The following is an 18,967-nucleotide window of genomic DNA, read 5'->3' on the forward strand; positions in this document are numbered from 1 at the left end:
CCCATCACTAAATTAAGATCCACCATTCTGCTGATGCTATCAATCTCTATAAAAAAGTCTCAAAAATTGTGGATATTTATCTACTAACTCTAACTCGTCCAAGGCAGCACGTGTCTTCTTAAAACGTAACCTGGCAAAGACTGAATTCATTGACAACATCTTCAGATTAGCTTAGGTCCAGGACTCACACTCTGATATGTAGCTGGGTAGATTAATTCTACGAGTCTCAGAATTATCATCAGACAATAACCTGCTCTCAAATCTTACATCATGCAGAAATGCCAGAGAGCCTGATAAAAGCTTTCTCCTTTATGTAGAGAAAAATAGCAACAATTTGACTCACATTTCAGAATCACCAAACAAGTCCTGGTCCTCCTTAATTTGGACAGTAATAATAGCACACTAACCAAACACCCACTGCCAACCTGCCTAATTCTTGAGCATTGTTCATGTTTCTGCTTGAGTCAAGGCACTAAAGATGCATGATCTCATCACTCAAACAGTTAAAGATCTGTGTTGGCTAGTACTTCAAGCCAACATCACCTTGAGAACCTGCTCCATCACTGGCAAGGTGGAAATGATCAGTGATTCCTCTTTGTTGGTTGCATAACTGAATAAAGTATCAATCTTCCCCAATCTTTTAATGCACATTATGGAATCCATCCTTCCAAATCTTTCATTTACCTGATCGGTAATCGTCTTCAACTCATGAACTTCTTAAGTAGGTTTGCATTCTATAAGTACTACTTCCAATGCAGAAACTTATCAGTGGTTGTTTGTCAGAATATCAAACACAAAAAACATTGTGCTACAAAAATATTACAGTCAAAATATTGACTACCAAAATACGGTGAAGACAAGTACACAGAGGTGAGTGTAGATTTACTATTCTCGGCTCCACATCTTTGTACCTTGAAGTTATATGCATATATTTTGAAGTACATAGATGTGAAGTTAAGAATAGCAAATTGATCCTTACTTATGTAGTCGAAGCAACGATATTTTGTAGCATGATGTATAAAACTCCATATTCTGGACTTTACACCTAAATGTTAATGTTAGCAATTGGTGCACATTAGCACATTGAAACATGATAATAATAATAATAACAAAAACAACAACAAGAATAATATTATAACAATAAGCATGTAATAATACATGGGTATGACTGCATATTTATCTGATAGATATATTCACACATAAGGAAAAATGTAACCTGCGTTCGCTATGAAATGTTGTCTTGCATAGGCTTTCAATACACTTCACAAAAGGAAAGGTTACCATATTGTGAACTGTTGAAGAGTTCAATATTGAAGAAAGCGTAATCTCCATTCGTCATTCCTTTCCGATGAGCAGCCAGCATGATGTTCCTGATGGTGTCACTGCCAGCACACATGATCACAACTAGGGAGGAGGATAGAAAAACACTGATAAGACGCTGTCATGAAAACATGTGGAAGAAATGCCAAGTGAAAGGAAATTATTTTCCAACAACTGAAAAAGGAATTGAAGTGATTGTAAATAAGAGCTCATTGCTACCAACTGCAGTACATAACAACTGCAGACCACAGGTGAGGATGCGCAACGCAAGCTACACACACTGACATAAAATAATTTTAGCTCTATGCTGAAAAGCGTTTCTACCATATGGGCAGCAGCATTGCAGGTTTATTTCATTTAAGGAACTGGGACAGCAACTTTCACATAACATAAACCCACAAACCCACAAGTGCGCGCGCGCACACACACACACACCAAACTTCACTCACACAGAATGACTAAATGGTGACATGGGAAAGGAAGCACATTGTCACAGGAAATGAGCAGTGAAGGCCGCTGGCAGGGAGGCACAGGGGTGTGGGCAGTTAGAAAAAGAGAGCAGTGAATAATGAGGCACAGACAAAGATGCAAATAACACATTTTCTTGCTCAAGTATTGGAACTTTCATAGATTTGGAAGTTTGAATCAGAGTATAAAGTAGTAGTGAGGCATAGTGTTCTGTGAGTTGTTAAGAATACAATTCTATAGAGATACCACATTTAGAAAATATAACCAGACATAGTATAAACAAAGACATACATATGTACATATCTCATAAGATGTGGTTAAACATAGGAAAACATTTCAGTATGTTATTAAATTAAAAAAGAAAAGAAAAGACATTATATTTTAGGCAATGTGCGGAACTAGGAAGAGGATGGTGGGAAGAAAGAGGTAGCTCACCTTTACCGGAAAAGATGTCTCAGTACCTCTTGGCCTACAGCTACATCCCCTTGAGGAGTCGAGTCCAGACAGTCGTGTTGCTAAAAGGTATCCCTATTCTTTCAGGTAGCTGCTCTGCAAATGTCCTGGAGTGGCACACCAGTACACAGTGCTGTTGAGGTTGATATGGTTCTTGTGGAGTCAGCATGCACAGAAGTCTGAAATGGCTTCCTGCTGCTTGGTGACAGAAGTGAATTGCAGCAGATATCCATCTAGCTATACTGTTTCTGGAAGGGGTTGCCCTTTCCATGGTGCAATGTTAGCCAAAAATAACTGTTTAGATTTAAGAAACCTCTAGGTCTTGCCTATGTAGAAACTTGATGCATCTCTTGATGTCCAAAGAATGAACAGCCCTTCGGCCGGTGTTGAAGGGTTGGGAAAGAAGGTCTTTAGGATCAGAGGCTCATTGAGGTGAAAGTCCGAAGGTACTATAGGGATAAACTTTGGGTTTGTACGAAGGATTACCCTGTCATCTGAATTTTTTTTTAGTAAGGGTTCTTGAATAGATAAGGCTTGGATCTCACTGATTTGCCTGGCAGAAGTCAGGGCCATATAAATAGCCTGTAATAGGTTGAAAAATTGAAGGGCATTGAATCTTCATGCTCTTAACTTTGCAAACAAAAGCAGCAGCATTTTATTTATTTGCACATCCAGACCCAATCACCGATCCCTGCAGGCTGTAACGTTTATGCAGAAAAGGCGCTTTTATATGCGCTCTCAGAGACAGACATTTAACTACAGCAGTTTCACCCAAGCTGCAGAACAGTTTGATTCTGTACTTCTTGACGGGAGTACATTTGCCTGCATTTCCAGGATGAAAAGCCACCTTAAGGGGCCAAGTTAACGTCCATAGACATATGGGTTTTCTAATGCGTATCCTTTTTTACTGATAGATATGTCACAAATCTGCTCTTAACCTTGAATACACACTTTTAGAAAGGCCACCATGCAGGTAGATGTCTGCATTACTAAATGTAATTTGCAAAAAATAAAATTATACCAATTCTGTTTTTATTTTAATCAGTATCAGGTATTTTCACATATGCAAACCTTTTTTAGTTCACTTTGCTTTAGGTGTGTTTTCAGGGGCACTGCGTCTTTCTGAAGGAAGCTTTGTGAATCAATAAACAAGTCTTGCTCCTTGAAATTGAAACAAGTCATCACAGTAGATTGTTTGTGAATTGGCTTCGAAATTCAGGAAGAAATTACACTAACAACAGGAGTAAAACACCACTACTCATTTTTTATATAATGAAGCTTTGTAAATCAGGTCCACCATATCAATGGGACTTTTGATTAGGCCCATGGTTGTTTCCAGTGGCCTCATTTACACCCTGTGTAAGGGGGACCATGTAATCAAACACTTTGGCACGTCAAAACATTGGTTTTATCAGGGTTTTAGGATGGACGTGATTTAAATAAAATTGACTACTTTGTTTAAAGGAAGGGTTGCAGCAACTCTGTCAGGGTTATAAGTTTAACGCTGTGGAATTTGCAATACAAAATTGACCCAATCTACATTGAATGAGACATGGACACTTGCTTTAGAACCACCACATCCAGAATCTATTCAGCGTCCTTCCTCCTCACCTGATCCATGAAATACCTTCTCTTCCCTCCATTCTCTGTGCATAGTCCAACCGTATCGCCATCAAGGTAACCCTTAAACTGGACCTGCTCAAATAAAAGCATGTCAGGACCTGTCCTAACTAATTGTGAGAGGGTAAGACAAGAGGGAACTTTGCAAACTGACCTTTAATAATGCTGTGTGCAATGTCACCCATCCGCTTCTCGCCCTCCACCTCGCCTATGGTTTGTTGTGACTATAGACCATAGACTTACACAGAGCATGAATAATCAAGACATTCATCAACAAATACACCCTAAATGTTTTAATTCACAAGGATGTGTTTCAAAAAGTTTGAGATTTACTCCTGCATGCTTTGTTCCTTACTTCTGAGTAGATTTTTTTTAGTGTTTGGGGATTCATACAGTTTTCAAAGTGTTAGTACTTACTCGTGCACATGTTCAAAGAGATAAATAATCTCCACTAGTAAGCCAGACAGAAATGTCAACATATACAATTCTGTGTTTGAGAAATATATTCTCTGTGTCCATGCCTGTTTCCTGCCATTAAACACAATTGTTGTAGAAGGCTCTATGCACTTCATCTTTTATTACATTTAAAACGATGGAGAGGGAGGCATTTATCTCTCTTACCAGCATACATGAATGGTATGGCTTAGTGGTAATGGCATCTATCCATGCCGATGTACATTTTTAAGGCCAGCCCAAACAACTCCAACTTAGTCTCATTTGTCCAGTAGACATTGTTCCAGAAGATGTGTGGTCTACTTAGGTGATGTTTCACAAACCCACACTGTTTTCTCCTGGTTAACCTTCCATGTAAAGTGTAAATATTCAGCCTTTCCTAATTGTGGAATCATGAACTGTTACACTTATAACATTGAGAGAGGCATGTATATCACTGGATTTATCTTTTTAAAAGTTTGCAATCTCTAGGAGCATCATCGGTTTGATGTTAAGGAGAATTTGTTGAATTGCCCATTCCTAAGTAGATCGAAAGCCATTTTAAACAATATTTATTTGCAAATAATCTTTCTCTATGGATTGAAGGACTTCATATTCTTTGGAAATTGCTTTATGACCCATCCCACACTAATGAGCAGCATCAATTCTTTCTTACAGACCTAAACATGATTTGTTACCACAAATCAGAATGCTCCAGGCCAAACTGATTTTTTTTTAATTTTATATATAGGAGGTAGCACTCTCTGATGAGAGGCAAGGGGAAGAGTAATTGGTAACGAAAAGACACTACAGGAAAGTTCTACTAGATGTTTTCGATGTGGACGGCACGCTGCTGGTTAATTCATTGCGACAAGTTATTGCTCTTGAATTCATAAATTATTTGAACTTCAGCGTTAAAAGTAGGACTGTTCTAGGAATTTTCAGAAGTACAACTTTGTTTTTTTAACCTTGCACACAAAAAACTTTGAATGAGTCTGGGGAGAGTAAAGCACATGCTGATTCTACTTAGCACAGACATCTTCTACACAGCAGTGAATCCACCGACAAAAAGGGTGCAAAAAGTCATCCTTACTTGCAAATATTTGCACGTAGCATGCAATCCCGACTCCAGGACGTTTTACAGAGAATACTTCCACAAAATCGTGCTATGTTCGCCACATCCCTATCCATGTTTATGGCCAAATAATCAATAACCATTTATATACCGTAGAAAGAGTCGCCTGCAAGCCCTTCACATTCAACAGTTTCTCTGAAGTATGCCGTGAATGTAGCACAATTTTAAAGGGTCAGCTTGTGACCTTGGTCATTACAAAGAAATGGAGCGCAGTTGACCTGCTCAGACCTTGTAATAAGCGCTGGTCTGTTTCAGTGTTTTATTGCTTGAACTGTTCTTCTAAAGTGAGTATTGCTATTACAGACAAAAACGCCACATTTCCATTAACAAGGGAATATTATATTTCAATTAGAGGCCTTGCGTGCCGCAAAAAGATGTATTGTTGCTAGAATAAAATAAAGAAGTATCGACAACTAGGGAAAATCTAATGCCCAAGAAAATTTGAAATTATCCTGCATGGAAAATGTAAACAACAAAAAGAAAATTCTATGAATATTAACATCTTGCAGCAAATTGTAGAATGAAAATACTTTTACGTGCAGTATTGAAATAGCAAGGGAGACTGAGAGGATATTCGTCTTCTTTTCATTATTCTAGTAGGCAGATTCCCTTCCTTTATTTTGTTGCTCTTCTTACCAGACTAACATTCAGAAGGTAAACATTTTTCAGCCGCTCCCGACAACAAAGGACTAGTGTGTCTTTCAGAAACGACCTCTATTTAGCCTTCCCAGGCCTAATGCTCGTGTGAATTTTATTGGCTATGAAATGGCTGATGTACAAATAGGCCACTACTGTATGAACTTCAGTGATTAACTTTGCGAAATGATTCATTCTGTCACCATATAGATGGATATATACACCCATCTATGCACATAAGTGTCCGTGTGCTAAGATTATTTTATGTCACAGTTAATTTCTTTCATTTTAGTGATTACCGTGTGTGAGACATGTTTTTAACCAGTAATTACATTCTGGAATAAAATATTCTAATAATTTGATGCTTGCCTTCCAGTTCATGCTTTTCCAGTCAAGCTATAATATAAAAAACAAATAAAACATTATTATATGTGTGTTCCAGAAGAATCTGTGCAGTGATGGGGTTCCCATCATGCTTTTAAGTACTCACAGTTGGGGTGGGCAATATGACGTGTTTTCCTGCATACCACTATTCAAAAACTACAAGCGTGCTAAGTGAGAGGGACTGTGCTCATATACATCAAGAATTATATGATACTCTTCCCCATTTTCACAGTTGTGCGCAAGAATCTTGTGTAGCTCTCCCTAGCCACTGTCCATTATAACAAGACATTTCTGCTCGATCCAGCTTTCCCAGGAGGAAAAGCCACATGTAAGCATAGAGAAGGATAGAGAAAACATGAAATCACAGTAATCCAACCATTGGAATCTACGAAGGATTCCGTTTATGTAATAATGACACACAAGCCTACACACTATTCGTGTCTGTATTGCTTCGCTTTGTGCACAGGAGTGTTTTTTTTCACTGATGTAACAGACACACACATGGAAATTAAGAGCATCTTTGGGGAATAGGGTGTGAAGAAGTTGGGACGGTCTAGGTGCTTGCACAGAGTGTTAGCTGGTCTAAATGCTGCATTTCTGAATATATTTTTTAGTCTTAACTTGAAGGTACTGCATGCCTTATTCTCTCACATTACTGAAGTACCAGTGACGTGATGGGAAAGTCTCTTGAGAGCGCAACTCCGAAGGGATCTGTTTGAATTAAGTGAACATGTAGCACAACAAACCTAACTAAAAGGCAGTGGAAACCTTGCACAGAGTCCAAAGTAAAGATACAGTAATGTATAACTGGAGGAGTTGCTGATTTCCAAGTGTGTGAAAGTGAGCTGTGACTGCATCGTGATTCAGTGTGTTTAGAGAGGTGTGTCATCAATTTGAGCAGGGTTGGGACAGTCCTGATGGATATGGGAATGTCATTCCAGATCCTGGGGCCTAAATGAGGAAGGCCTGCTGCCCCATTTTCGTCTTACGTTTCTTCTTCTCCAGTCTGATAGTATCCTGGCTAAAGATGTGTTGAGAGCCACCAGAGATAGCACATTTGTCAGCCATAATTAAAGACCTTATGGATTAGTCTTGTGTGGAATAAGTTCTAACGTTTCTCCAATGAACTTCACCAAAACAGAATGAGTCTTTCTAAAATGTATAATTCAGCTATTTAGTTCTTGCGGTGGTGCACTCAGTTAATGAAACTGTAAATATCCGGATGTCTTGCATAATCCTTGCTTGACTTTTATTAAGGGCCTGGTCCTGCCATCACTCTTTTGGCGGTCTTCCCGCTCGCCACCTTGGCAGTCCGCCCGCTCGATTCACATATTGTCTGGTCACTGGAGCGAAGACCGCCGCTATCCTGCCACCTCCGCCAGAATCTTTCTCCTGCATCAACGGCGTCAGAGACAGAAGCTGCTGTTGTGTGGGAGTCCCACCAATATTCCCACGGTCCAGATTACGCGGTGCCTTTCTGTCGAGGCAACTGTGGTGGGGATATCTCCAAGCTCTAGCTTGCGAAATGGAAGAAAAGGAGATGTAAACTCGATGGCCATTGTCAAGATCCATCTTGTGCTACTGCTGCTACTTGACCATGACGCTCAGCCACCTCATTGTCGCCGGAATCTGAGGTATACTTTTGTGGTGGGTGTGAGTGTACATTCATTCAATCGTGTGTGTATGTTGTTGTTGTGCAGTACACATTACCTAAATATACGTATTGACAGATTCACAACATATATGTGTATTGAGAAGATAATAAGTAGTACTTACCTGTCTACACACCGCCATGGTCTCACTCTGCCATGACACTGCCCCCAGGAAACCACCAGCACAATGGAAACCTCTAAATCTGCTCGGCAGGAAACCGCCAAAATGATGGCGACGGAGTACTGTTAGCCAGCAGAGAAGACCCGCGCCGCAGAGGTCTTCTGTCTATTGCCACAGCATGTAAATACGGTGGGAAGACACCCGTCACTTGACAAAGTACTTGGGACCGCCGCAGTGGTGGGACGGAGGTAGTCCCACCAAGTTATTAATCGGGCCCTAAGTATTCAAATGCTCCTGTTATACTTTTTACTTTTCTACTGCATGATATCATGCCATTATGATCATACTTTGAGGTTTAGATGCAATCCCAATATGCTACTGTAGAATCTACATGGTACATGCTTCAGGCCAATTTTTTGATATTTCATTCCATTGCTGGAATACATAGATTCTCCTGGAACATCGATGTACAGCCAAATGGACCACCAACTACAGGATGGTTTAATTTGGTGCCCTACATTGAGAGTGTTTGATGAGTCCATAGTTACAGGGGAGGTGTGACAGGGCCTTGAGAACAAACCCCTCAACAAACATTGAGTAAAAAAAGGTGTGACTGTTAGAAATGAGACCTGAAATATGTGTGCGAGTCTCTGGCCATTTATTGATTAAGTGAAGACAGGCCTTATCCTAGCTCAACGTTTTTAGAACACAATCTTCTATCTGTACTGAGAGCAATGTGCTCTTCAAGTGTGCAAGAGTTTAACTCTCTGCACTACCTAGTATGGTGACAGAATGGAAAAAAACGCTCTTTGCATCACCACCTGCTCACTTAAACACTAACCTTTGTTGGAACATTGGAATTTTGAGATCTTCACTGAAGATGATAGAGTAGCCATGTTGTGCTGTTTTGCATGGCTAAATGTTTGTGGCATAGGGTAGAATGGAGTAGAGGGAAGTGACGAAGGGTGGAGTAGTGTGGCGAAGAGTGGAGTTGAGTGGCATAGAGTGGAGTGGAGTGTCATGGACTGGAGTGTTGTAGAGTGGAGTAGATTGGAGTAGAGTTAAGTGGAGGGGTTTACAGTGGAGGGGCAGACAGTGGAATAAAGTGTGGTAGAGTGGAATGTCGCAGAGTGGCAAAGAGTAGAGTGACATAGAGTAGAGGGGCATTGAGTGGAGGTTGCAGAGTTGAGGGGCGTAGAGTGGAGTAAAGTGTGGTAGAGTGGAGTGGCAGAGAGAGAAGTGACGTAGAGTGTTGTAGAGTCATAGATTGGAGTAGCGCAGAGAAAAGTGATATGGAATGTTGTAAAGTGGAGTAGAGTGGAGTGGAGTAGAGTGTGGTGGAATGGAGTGTTGTGTTGTAGAGTGAAGTATCGTAGAGTGGAGTAGAGTGCTTAGAGTGGAGTGGCATAAAGTGGAGGGGCATAGAGTGGAATAGAGTGTTGTGGAGGTGTGTAGAATAGAGCTGTGCAGTGTGTAGTATGCATGGTGTGGTAGCGCACTGCCATTACAGACAACACATTTTCAATTGAAATGACCATTACATTTGCACATACAGTTTTACTAATGAAACTATACAATGTGCAAACAATAATGGGTGAAAATGGCATCACCTTGTGTAATGAATTGTTTTGATCATATTCAAATATTTGTTTCCACCACACTTCTGAAGTACAATAAAATGTGCTTCGTTTATTCTTTCCTAATTCTGATATATTCTGAAATGTCAGCACAGTTCATTTACAGATATTTACATTTTGTTGTGTGCTAGAAAAAAATGTTCTTTCTCAGTCCCTGCCAGATTTTCACATAAATCCTGTCACTTAGAAGTCAGAGAAAGAAAAGTAAACATCAAGCTTTCTTGGAAGTTGACCTAAGTCTTTGAATGCACAGCAAATGTGACAAGATAAGAATTACATTTAAAGAGCTGTTTACAGAAAGCGAGGACTCATGGAAGAATACAAGGAGCGATGGTGAACAAGCTTTGCTGTTCGGGAGGGATGAAGACATGCTGGACAGCCTGATTCAAATAAAGTCAACAAACTGAAAGCCAGAAAATATGAGTTGAAAACCACAAAGCCAATGATGAGCAATGTGCAGAATGCATTCCCAAGGAAGCTTTCAGTGTGCCCACAAGAAGACTTTTTGCAACCAGACAGATATGCTGTCTGGTAGGCTTCGACCTAAAAACATTTAAAAAAAGAACCCTACTCTAAACAAAGAGACAATTTATTAACTGAAATGCAAAAACAGAATTATCAAAATCGGAATTAAAGGTAAAAAAATAACAAAGGTTGGAGGATAAAGTTCTGCCCACATGAACAAAATACAAATGGGGATGAAGACTCCTGTAGGCCAAATAAATACATAGTCCAAATGAAGTACCAGAAATTGGAGTGCCAGAAGCAGGGTTCTAGATAGGCCTTAAGGCATCTCTAGGTCTGAGAATGTCCCTATAACCAGCAAAGTCCCCCAAGGCTCTATCATGTCCCCTGTCATCTTCAACCGCTATATGGGGCCCTTTGGGACACAAACATTAACCAATGTGCTCCAAGTATCCAGTGCCTCAAGCACAGCTTGAACCTCACCCAGACCCGGCTGTCCAGCAACTACGTGAAGCTCAACCCGCACAACACACAATTCTTATTATGTAAGAAGAAGAAGTGGAGACTTGTTCAAACCTAACTCAATGACATGAACCTGGAATGCTCAAACCTCAACTTTCCCCCAATGCCAAGTCACTTGGATTCATCCTTGACACAAACATCATGTTCAAGGAAAACACAATGACAAGAAACCAATTACAGTCTGGTACCAGCTCTGGCTACTAAAGTAAGTAAAACCGTTCCTTTCAGAAACTGTTCTTAGGAAATGATGCATAGGCTAGTGAAGCATGGAATGACAGAATTTTCCAGCTGCTATGGGCTGCTCTGGGATGAGGCCGAGAGGTCTCAAGGTCAGCCTCATCCAAAGTGCTTTGCCGGCCTATAAAAAGAAAATTAGCAGCTTTTGTTTTTCTTTTAATTTGCCATGCCCCCTGCAGTCCCTATTCTCATTGGCCTTGCAAGGTATCAATCAAGGCTACTTGAAGCGTCAGGAGAAAGGTCTGTAGGGGTTAAAGCCCCAGTTAGCACTTCCCACCTAATCTACAAATACACGGTAGGGGGTCCCTTGCCACTTTCTACAACAAGAGATAGATAATGCAAAATTCCATAAGAATGCAATCAAGTGAGAAACAGAATAAACACCATCAGAAGGATGTTAGATTCCAAAGTTTAAAAAATGTGTAAAACAGTAGAACCTAATTGACAATAGTGGTTTTACTTTTAGCATATTTAGCCATTTACCATATGAGATGTACTCTAAAAATATGGGCTAGATTTATTAACACTTTGCACCGTTGCGAAGTCACAAAAGTGGCCCAAGCTGATGCAAGTGTTGATAAACTATTTCCTTTCCAGCGCAAAAACTTTTTTTTCTCTGGAAAGCTATTTAAAAAGTAACCCCATTAAAGCTGTGAGCTAGGGGGGAGGAGCCTAGCTCGCGACCGAGATGGCCGCGTTTTAGCTCGGCTCCGTTCAACCACCTGTTTTCTTCGATTATCCTGTATTTCTCCTGCCCCGGGAAGCCCTCCTTGCGGTGTTTCGGTACCGCGGGCACTTTGCGGACACTTACCCGTTGCTCCGGTGATCCTGGGTGCTGTCGATCCTGTGCGGTGGTCCCGCTCGGAGCCTTCGGGGCGGACTGGCCTGGACCTCCTGGCAGCGACGGGACGTGACGGAGCGCGATGGTCGGCCCTTGCTGGCGCTGTGGATCTGGTTGCGGAGGCTGATGTGCGAATAGGCCGGCTGCGCCCGTTGGCGGACCCGACTGGCCTGGGCCTAGGGGTGCGGACGCTGCCTCCTGCGGGGGAGCCTCCTCATTTATCCGGCTTGGTCCCCCCCTTTGTTCCCCGGCCCGGCCATTTTGAATTTTCCGCCCGGGCTCGGAGAACGGGGCCGGCGGCACGAGGGGGCCGCCGAACATCCTTCTTCTGGTGGGTCTCCTTCCTGCCTTGGGGCGCCCCGCCGCAGTTTGGCTGACCTCCTTTTGCTTTGGTGTTGCTCCGGCCGGGGCCCCCGACGACCGAGGGCTTGCTGGGCTCCTAAGATGGCGGCCGACCCTGAGAGTTTCTGCCGGGCCTGGGCGAGCACTGGGGGCCCGCCACACGGCCCGGATGTCGGATCTTGTGAAGGGTTTCCTGCACTTCAAGTTGTCCTGGATGCACTATACTCCTGGCGGACTTCCGTGGCTGCGCCTGTTTCCCCTGTGGAGGCGGACCCACTTTTTGATTTAGGCGGGCCCCCATCGTTGGATTTTGCTTCCTTGTTACAGGGTACGGCTGGTGTGCTCCTGGTCTCTGTGCCTCCGGCGGAGACCGCATCCTTGAATTGGAGACTCTCCGACGCCCTTCGTCGTCCTGCTTTGTTGCCTCGGCCGCTGGTCTGCGGTCCGTTTGCATCCTGTCCAGGCCTCGATGATCCTTTCTGTTTCTCATCGCGTCGGCTCCCCGGCCGGGGCACCTGTGCCGACCCAGCTGGGCTTGCCTCGTTGGACTTGTCCATAGAACTGTGCCTGCGGTGCGAAGATTGTACCGTAACTTTTTTATATTCTCCGTATTTTCTTTCACGTTTCTCCTCAGGACTGCCGCTGGATTTCCTCCTGAACCCTGTGTCCCTCGTCGTTTGGACTTTGTTTGTTTGGATGATTACAACCTTGGACAAAAGCGGACAGGGCTGAAATGACTTATTATATGCGGTAGTCTTGTTTTTGATCTATGACCGACATGTGCTGTTGTGATGTTGCGTAACTTCGTGGGACTCCTGAAACTTATCCTGATGTCGTTTAACTTCCCGTGGGCTCTGCCTCTCCCCTTTTCACAGGTGGTGGGATGGTTGCAGATTATCCTGTTTTTGCCCTCTCCCGTGTGTACTGTTCCTTCCTTTCCCTGGCCCTTCTTTTTGCCTTTGTTTCTACCTTGTTTCTTTCTCCTATATTTCGGGTTCTATTTAGGGCGACAGGCACGCTGCTGGGGGGTTGGCCGTAGCCTTCTGCAGGGGTGTAGGGTGGGCTTGAGGGGTGGGTGGGGGGGTCTGTTGCTGTTTTTGGGGGATCTTTTTCCTCCTTTCTTCTCCCTTTTTGGTTCTATGGCCCTTGTGTATCCCTTCTTTCGGGGCTCTGTCTCGTCGTCTGTCCCCCTGGTGTCTTTCTGGGGTATTTTTCCGGTATCACGATGATTCTGATTTGCTGGGTGTGTTTTCTGTATTTTCAATGTCTATTTTGTACCGGGTTATGGTTTTCCTGTTTCGTCGCCCGGGGGCGGGTGTTTGGATAAGAGTCCCTTCCTTTCCTTCTTCCCCCTTTCCCTTTTCCCCCCCCCCCCTTATGCGGGGTTCCTTTCTTTTATTGGGGGTCCGTTTCGTATTGTTCTTGTATTTGGGTCTTTTTCTGTGCTGTTTGGTGGGACGGGTGGTAGCTGCGGTGGGCGGGCATTGGACGGGGTGTGCGATGGCCTTTCCTCATGTCTGTTGTTTTGACCGGTGCTTATTGGTATGCCTATTTCGTGTTTGTTTCTCCTGTGTTTTTTACGATCCTTGTATTGCTGCCCGCCGCGGCCCCGCCCCTTTGGATTGTCTCTTGGCCCGCCATACTCCTGTACTCCCTAACCCGTCCTTTAAAAATAAGAAAACTACCTTTCTAATTCTTATCTCCTGTGATCGCTCTAAGATGCTTGTTATTTCTCCTGTTTCTTTGCCTTTGTATACTGTGATACTCTGTGCATTGCTCCTGCCGTTCGGCTCTGTGGTGGCCAGCCCGGTGGGTTGTAGGCCCGTATTTGTGAGCTCTTTCTGTACAATAAAGGTTTTCAAAAAAAAAAAAAAAAAAAAAAAAAAGCTGTGAGCTAAATTGCGTTAAAGGGGTATTTCATTTGGGGTACATGAGCATTCTCACTCTACCACTTATGCTTCTTACTGACAAGTCCTATGCAGTAGGCAGCCTTATAGCATATCAGCGCTTGTGGGAAAAGTTTGAAAGGTAGTTTAAACATGGTGTTTTGTACCAGACGAATATCTTTTTTGATGCAAAATCTATGCTAGACTCACACTTATACCTTTAAACTATACTACAAAGGTGTGTGTGTGCTGCTAGGCAACCTGATTTTGTGCCGGCACGGATGAGAGCAGCAGCACTATAGCTTTGTATATATGCCTCTGTCCTGCTCTCTCCCTTTCATGCAACGCAGCGCAGCAACTTTGGTTGCTGCGTTCTGTGAGCCAATAGTACATTTTCCCCTAGGTTCTAGTGATGGTTCTAATAAACACCCCATTACTCTTAGTCTAAATGCTCCTGTGCCATAAGTAATGTGTATGTAGGGTGCTGTTGTTCTTGTTGCACAATATCATGCAAATGTTTTTTTTTTACTTACTCTGTTTTGATGTAATTGGGTGAACATTTGGCCTTGTGGCTGCCTGCATTGCTAGGTTTTAATTGGTTCTGCCTCTCCCCCCCTCTTCTCTAACCTATTCTCTGCTCCTTTTGAGTGCCATCTTCAGATCAGCCTCACAACGGGATACACGCTTGCTAACAGCTCCAGCACTCCCAACTCATCTTCGCAAGTGTACCCCCGTAAATTGTGCTGCCCATGTAAAAGTGGGCACAAGTAATGTACATTATGGGTGCTTTGGCCCTTTGTACAGTACACAGTTTTTCTGCACAGTACTCATCCCCTAAATTTCAGCTCACTGGCCCTTCATTACCTATCCTGTCAGCAAATAATTGTCTGATGAACAGCAAATTAAGGTTCTTTAGTGATCAAGACAGGCTGGAATTAGTTAAGGGGCTCAAATAGAGGTCAGTGTGAGAGATGTACGGTTGAAGTCTTTCCATCCTTGTATGTAAAAGCTAAATTATTCTGCAGTCAGCAATTTACAAACTTCCATATACACACATCAGCCATTAAAAGCACTATGATTTATATTACATTATATATTACAATATATTACAGTATTTTACCTCTATGTTTATTTTGTACGCTTTTGTAACCTGCACACGTCACTTTTTCCTCCTGTAATGCACCGTTTGCCACCTCTTGTATTTTGTTGGCCCACGATTGTCACTTTTGTAATGCACCGTTTGCTACCTCTTTATGTTGTTGGTTCACGATTGTCACTTTTGTAATGCAACGTTTGCTACCTCTTGTATTTTGTTGGCTCAGGATTGTCATTTTTGTGTCATTTAATGTAACGTTTGCTTTTGTATGTTGCTCACTTGTAATGTTCTCATGTATCAGTTCTGTTCCTACTGTGAAGCGCTCTGACACCTTCGGGTAAAGTCCGCGCTATATAAAAACGCATAAATAAAAAAATAAAAAAAAATATGAGGCCATACAAATAGTGCAAATGTTGTTAACATTCATAACATTTCACACTTAAAGGTGACCCTCTATTATTCTGGCAATTCCAGCCATATTTCCACATCTGAGCTGAACAGTAATGCCAGTGTTTGGTGTGTTCTATTTTGCTATGTGAAGCAGCTAATTTCTTGGTGATAAAAAGCTACCACTCATTAAACCGTGCCAGCCAAATAAGTATGTGCCTCTTTGGCTAGGATGCAATTTAACGTTAATCAGGAAAAAGCCCACAAAGTGACAGACTGCATAACATCTCAAGTATAATTTCCAGAACTGACTGATATGGACATTATTTTCAAAATTGCACATATCAGTATACTATGGCAGATTCACTGATGTTATGTAATCTTCATTATTCTATTCCTACTTGCCCTAATCACAGTCCTCATTTGCGAGATAAACCTTTCTCCAAAGAGGAAGACATCAGGAGCACACTGAAAACACAGACCATGCCTACTATACCAGGTGTTACCAAGTGGGTGGCTTCCCAGCATGCTTCCTAACTTATCCCAGCCAACTTGAAAGCCGAAGTCAAGGAATGACGGACTTTTTATAATGACTCTAATAAGGATGAGTAGGATTATTAATAAAGAAAATGATTAATAAGTAATCAAAACATTATCTGTACAGCCCTCATCCTCTTCATTACAGGAGGTAAATCAAAGCCAATAAAAAAGCCTGGGTAGGCAGGCGCACATGGATAGGAGTACAAGTCAAGGAGCAGGCTAAAGCAATTGTGGAACAAATCCAACAACTAATTGCTAATGAAGAATCCCTTCACCCCTTCCCAGCTGATGTTCAGGCAAACAAAAATGTTCAGAACATTCTAAATAAATCTAAATTGCCCTCTTTACATCCTTTGAATCTAAGGCTTCTCCATCTGGAACAGACTTTGAAGGGAAAAAGACAGGCAAAACAATCTCTCTAGCCATATGAGCAACGGTGGCTACCTTGGGAAGAACTTCAAGATCAGGGTAAAGCACAATACCATCCTTAAGGGCTTTAAAGAAAGAAGGTCTGCACATTAAAAAACCCAGCTCACCAATCCGATAAGCGGAAGAGATTGCTACCAGAAAAATAAACCTGATAGTCAGAAATGTAAAATCAACAGAAGTTAAATGTTCAAAAGGGGAGACCTATGGTGACTGTAAAGCCAGAAGCAAGTTCCAAGGAGGAGGAAAGATACGGATACTGGAGAACTGCAGTTACAGGTAAGTAACTTATTTACTTCTCCAATATTGGATCTTTCATAGATTCACATGCTTGAATTAGAATAGCTAGCAGTTAGAAAGCATGCACAATCATAATTACAATAACACAATAGCAGATGGTGGGTAATTAAATAAGCCACTGCTCACTTTTTTGGAATAAATGATGCAACACTGCTTGTCCCACAGCTGCAGCACTCTGTTTGGAGGAGTCCAGGTAGTATTGTTGTGTGAATGTGTGCCCGTTCCTCAAATTTTGCTGCTCAAATATTTCCTCAATAGGTACTCCAGCAAAAAGAGTGGTTGTTACTGAGACAGCTGTGGTAGAATGCGCTCTTACTTTATCTGTAAAAGGTCCTCCAGTGCCACTGTGACAAAGATGAATAGCCACTGAAATCCATTGAGCTGTATTCGGCTTGAAAACTGGAAAAGCCTTATGATGGTTACCATATGCAACTATTACCTGGTCTGGTTTTGTTTGTGTACACCAGGAACCATCCAACACTGGTGACGAGCAATAGAACAGTAGCCTCGTTCCAGCAGCTGCGTACTTTGAGATAACACACATGCGCAAGATTTACTGTAGTGACAACAAGAGTATCACCCAGCATCATAGTTAGCATTGGATCGGTGGAGAAAGAGTGGGTGGAATGGAGGCAACTTGGAAGAGGCTCCCGGTAGAAGTCATATCTAAATAAACTCTTGTTTCTTTGCAGCTCCTTATCGTGTCCAGCTTCGTTTCTGTGCCCTATGAACCATCCAACATTTTATTAGATATTTGTTTAGCTTCCGCATATCCAAAATGGATCACCACTTTCCTGTTTTCTTTCTGATCAAGAAGAATCAGGAATAAAACCCCATTCCTTTCTGGCTGAGCGGTACTCTTTCTATCATGCCTTTGCTGACCATGGTTACTATTTCCAGCTGAAGCAGGTGCAGATGAGATGGGGATGCTCCATTTGAGAGGGTATTTGGAGGTTTTTGAGATACTTCTGTGGTATAACCGCAGGTGATTATATCTAAAACCCACCTGTCGTTTTTTTTCAGTTTCCATTGATGTAAGTAATTTGTGATTAGCATCTAATGCATCGCCTGGGTGGATCACTGACTAAATATCGAGGTACAAAATATAGACTATCCAAAATATAGATTCAAAAATATCGACAGACAAAATATCGAATTCCTGTCTACAAACAGGTAAGTACCAAAATATCGACCCCAAAATATCGTTTATATATATATAAATTATGAAAATATCGAATTTCTTAAAATTCATGTAAAATTAAAAAAATATTAAAAATAAATAGCTACAATATACTTAAAAATACTTAAATTACCTTACAATTATTTAATAACTATTTTAACTTATATAAAAAAATATACATTCATATCTGTTAAAACATATATATATAGTACATAATATTAATTAAAAATACACAATATTATTACCGTAGGATAGCAGAGGTGTAAAAATTACTATTCCCACCCCTGGAAGTGCAACAGTCGGGAAAGCGTTGGATAGCGTAGGGGTGAAAATTACTATTTCCACTCCAAAGAGTGCAACAGTAGGGAAAGCGTTGGATAGCGTAGGGGTAAAAATTACTATTCCCACTCCAGAGAGTGCAACAGTAGGGAAAGCGTTGGATAGCGTAGGAGTAAAAATTACTATTCCAACTCCAAACAGTGCAATAGTAGGTAAAGCGTTGGATAGCGCAGGGGTAAAAATTACTATTCCCACTCCAGAGAGTGCAACAGTAAGGAAAGCGTTGGATAGCGTAGGGGTAAAAATTACTATTCCCATTCCAGAGAGTGCAACAGTAGGAAAAGCGTTGGATAGCGTAGGAGTAAAAATTACTATTCCCACTCCAGAGAGTGCAACAGTAGGGAAAGCGTTGGATAGCGCAGGGGTAAAATTGACTTCCCACTCCAGAGAGTGCAACAGTAGGGAAAGCGATGGATAGCGTAGGAGTAAAAATTACTATTCCCACTCCAGAGAGTGCAACAGTAGGAAAAGCGTTGGATAGCGTATGAGTAAAAATGACTATTCCCACTCCAGAGAGTGCAACAGTAGGGAAAGCGTTGGATAGCGTG

At 41.9% G+C, this 18,967-nt stretch overlaps 1 protein-coding gene across 2 annotated transcripts in view; it reads right to left on the reverse strand.

The window, feature by feature from the left end:
• Positions 1-18,967, reverse strand: part of NPR3 (natriuretic peptide receptor 3) — a 209,138-nt gene that overhangs the window by 175,119 nt on the left and 15,052 nt on the right. For both annotated transcript variants that reach the window (XM_078674915.1, XM_078674914.1), the window contains exon 2: positions 1,282-1,404. In XM_078674915.1, the coding sequence (XP_078531041.1) occupies positions 1,282-1,404 (123 nt within the window). The remainder of the gene's footprint in view (positions 1-1,281; positions 1,405-18,967) is intronic.

This window comes from Lissotriton helveticus, chromosome 2_1 (assembly GCF_964261635.1).
Source record: "Lissotriton helveticus chromosome 2_1, aLisHel1.1, whole genome shotgun sequence".
Taxonomy (NCBI): domain Eukaryota; kingdom Metazoa; phylum Chordata; class Amphibia; order Caudata; family Salamandridae; genus Lissotriton; species Lissotriton helveticus.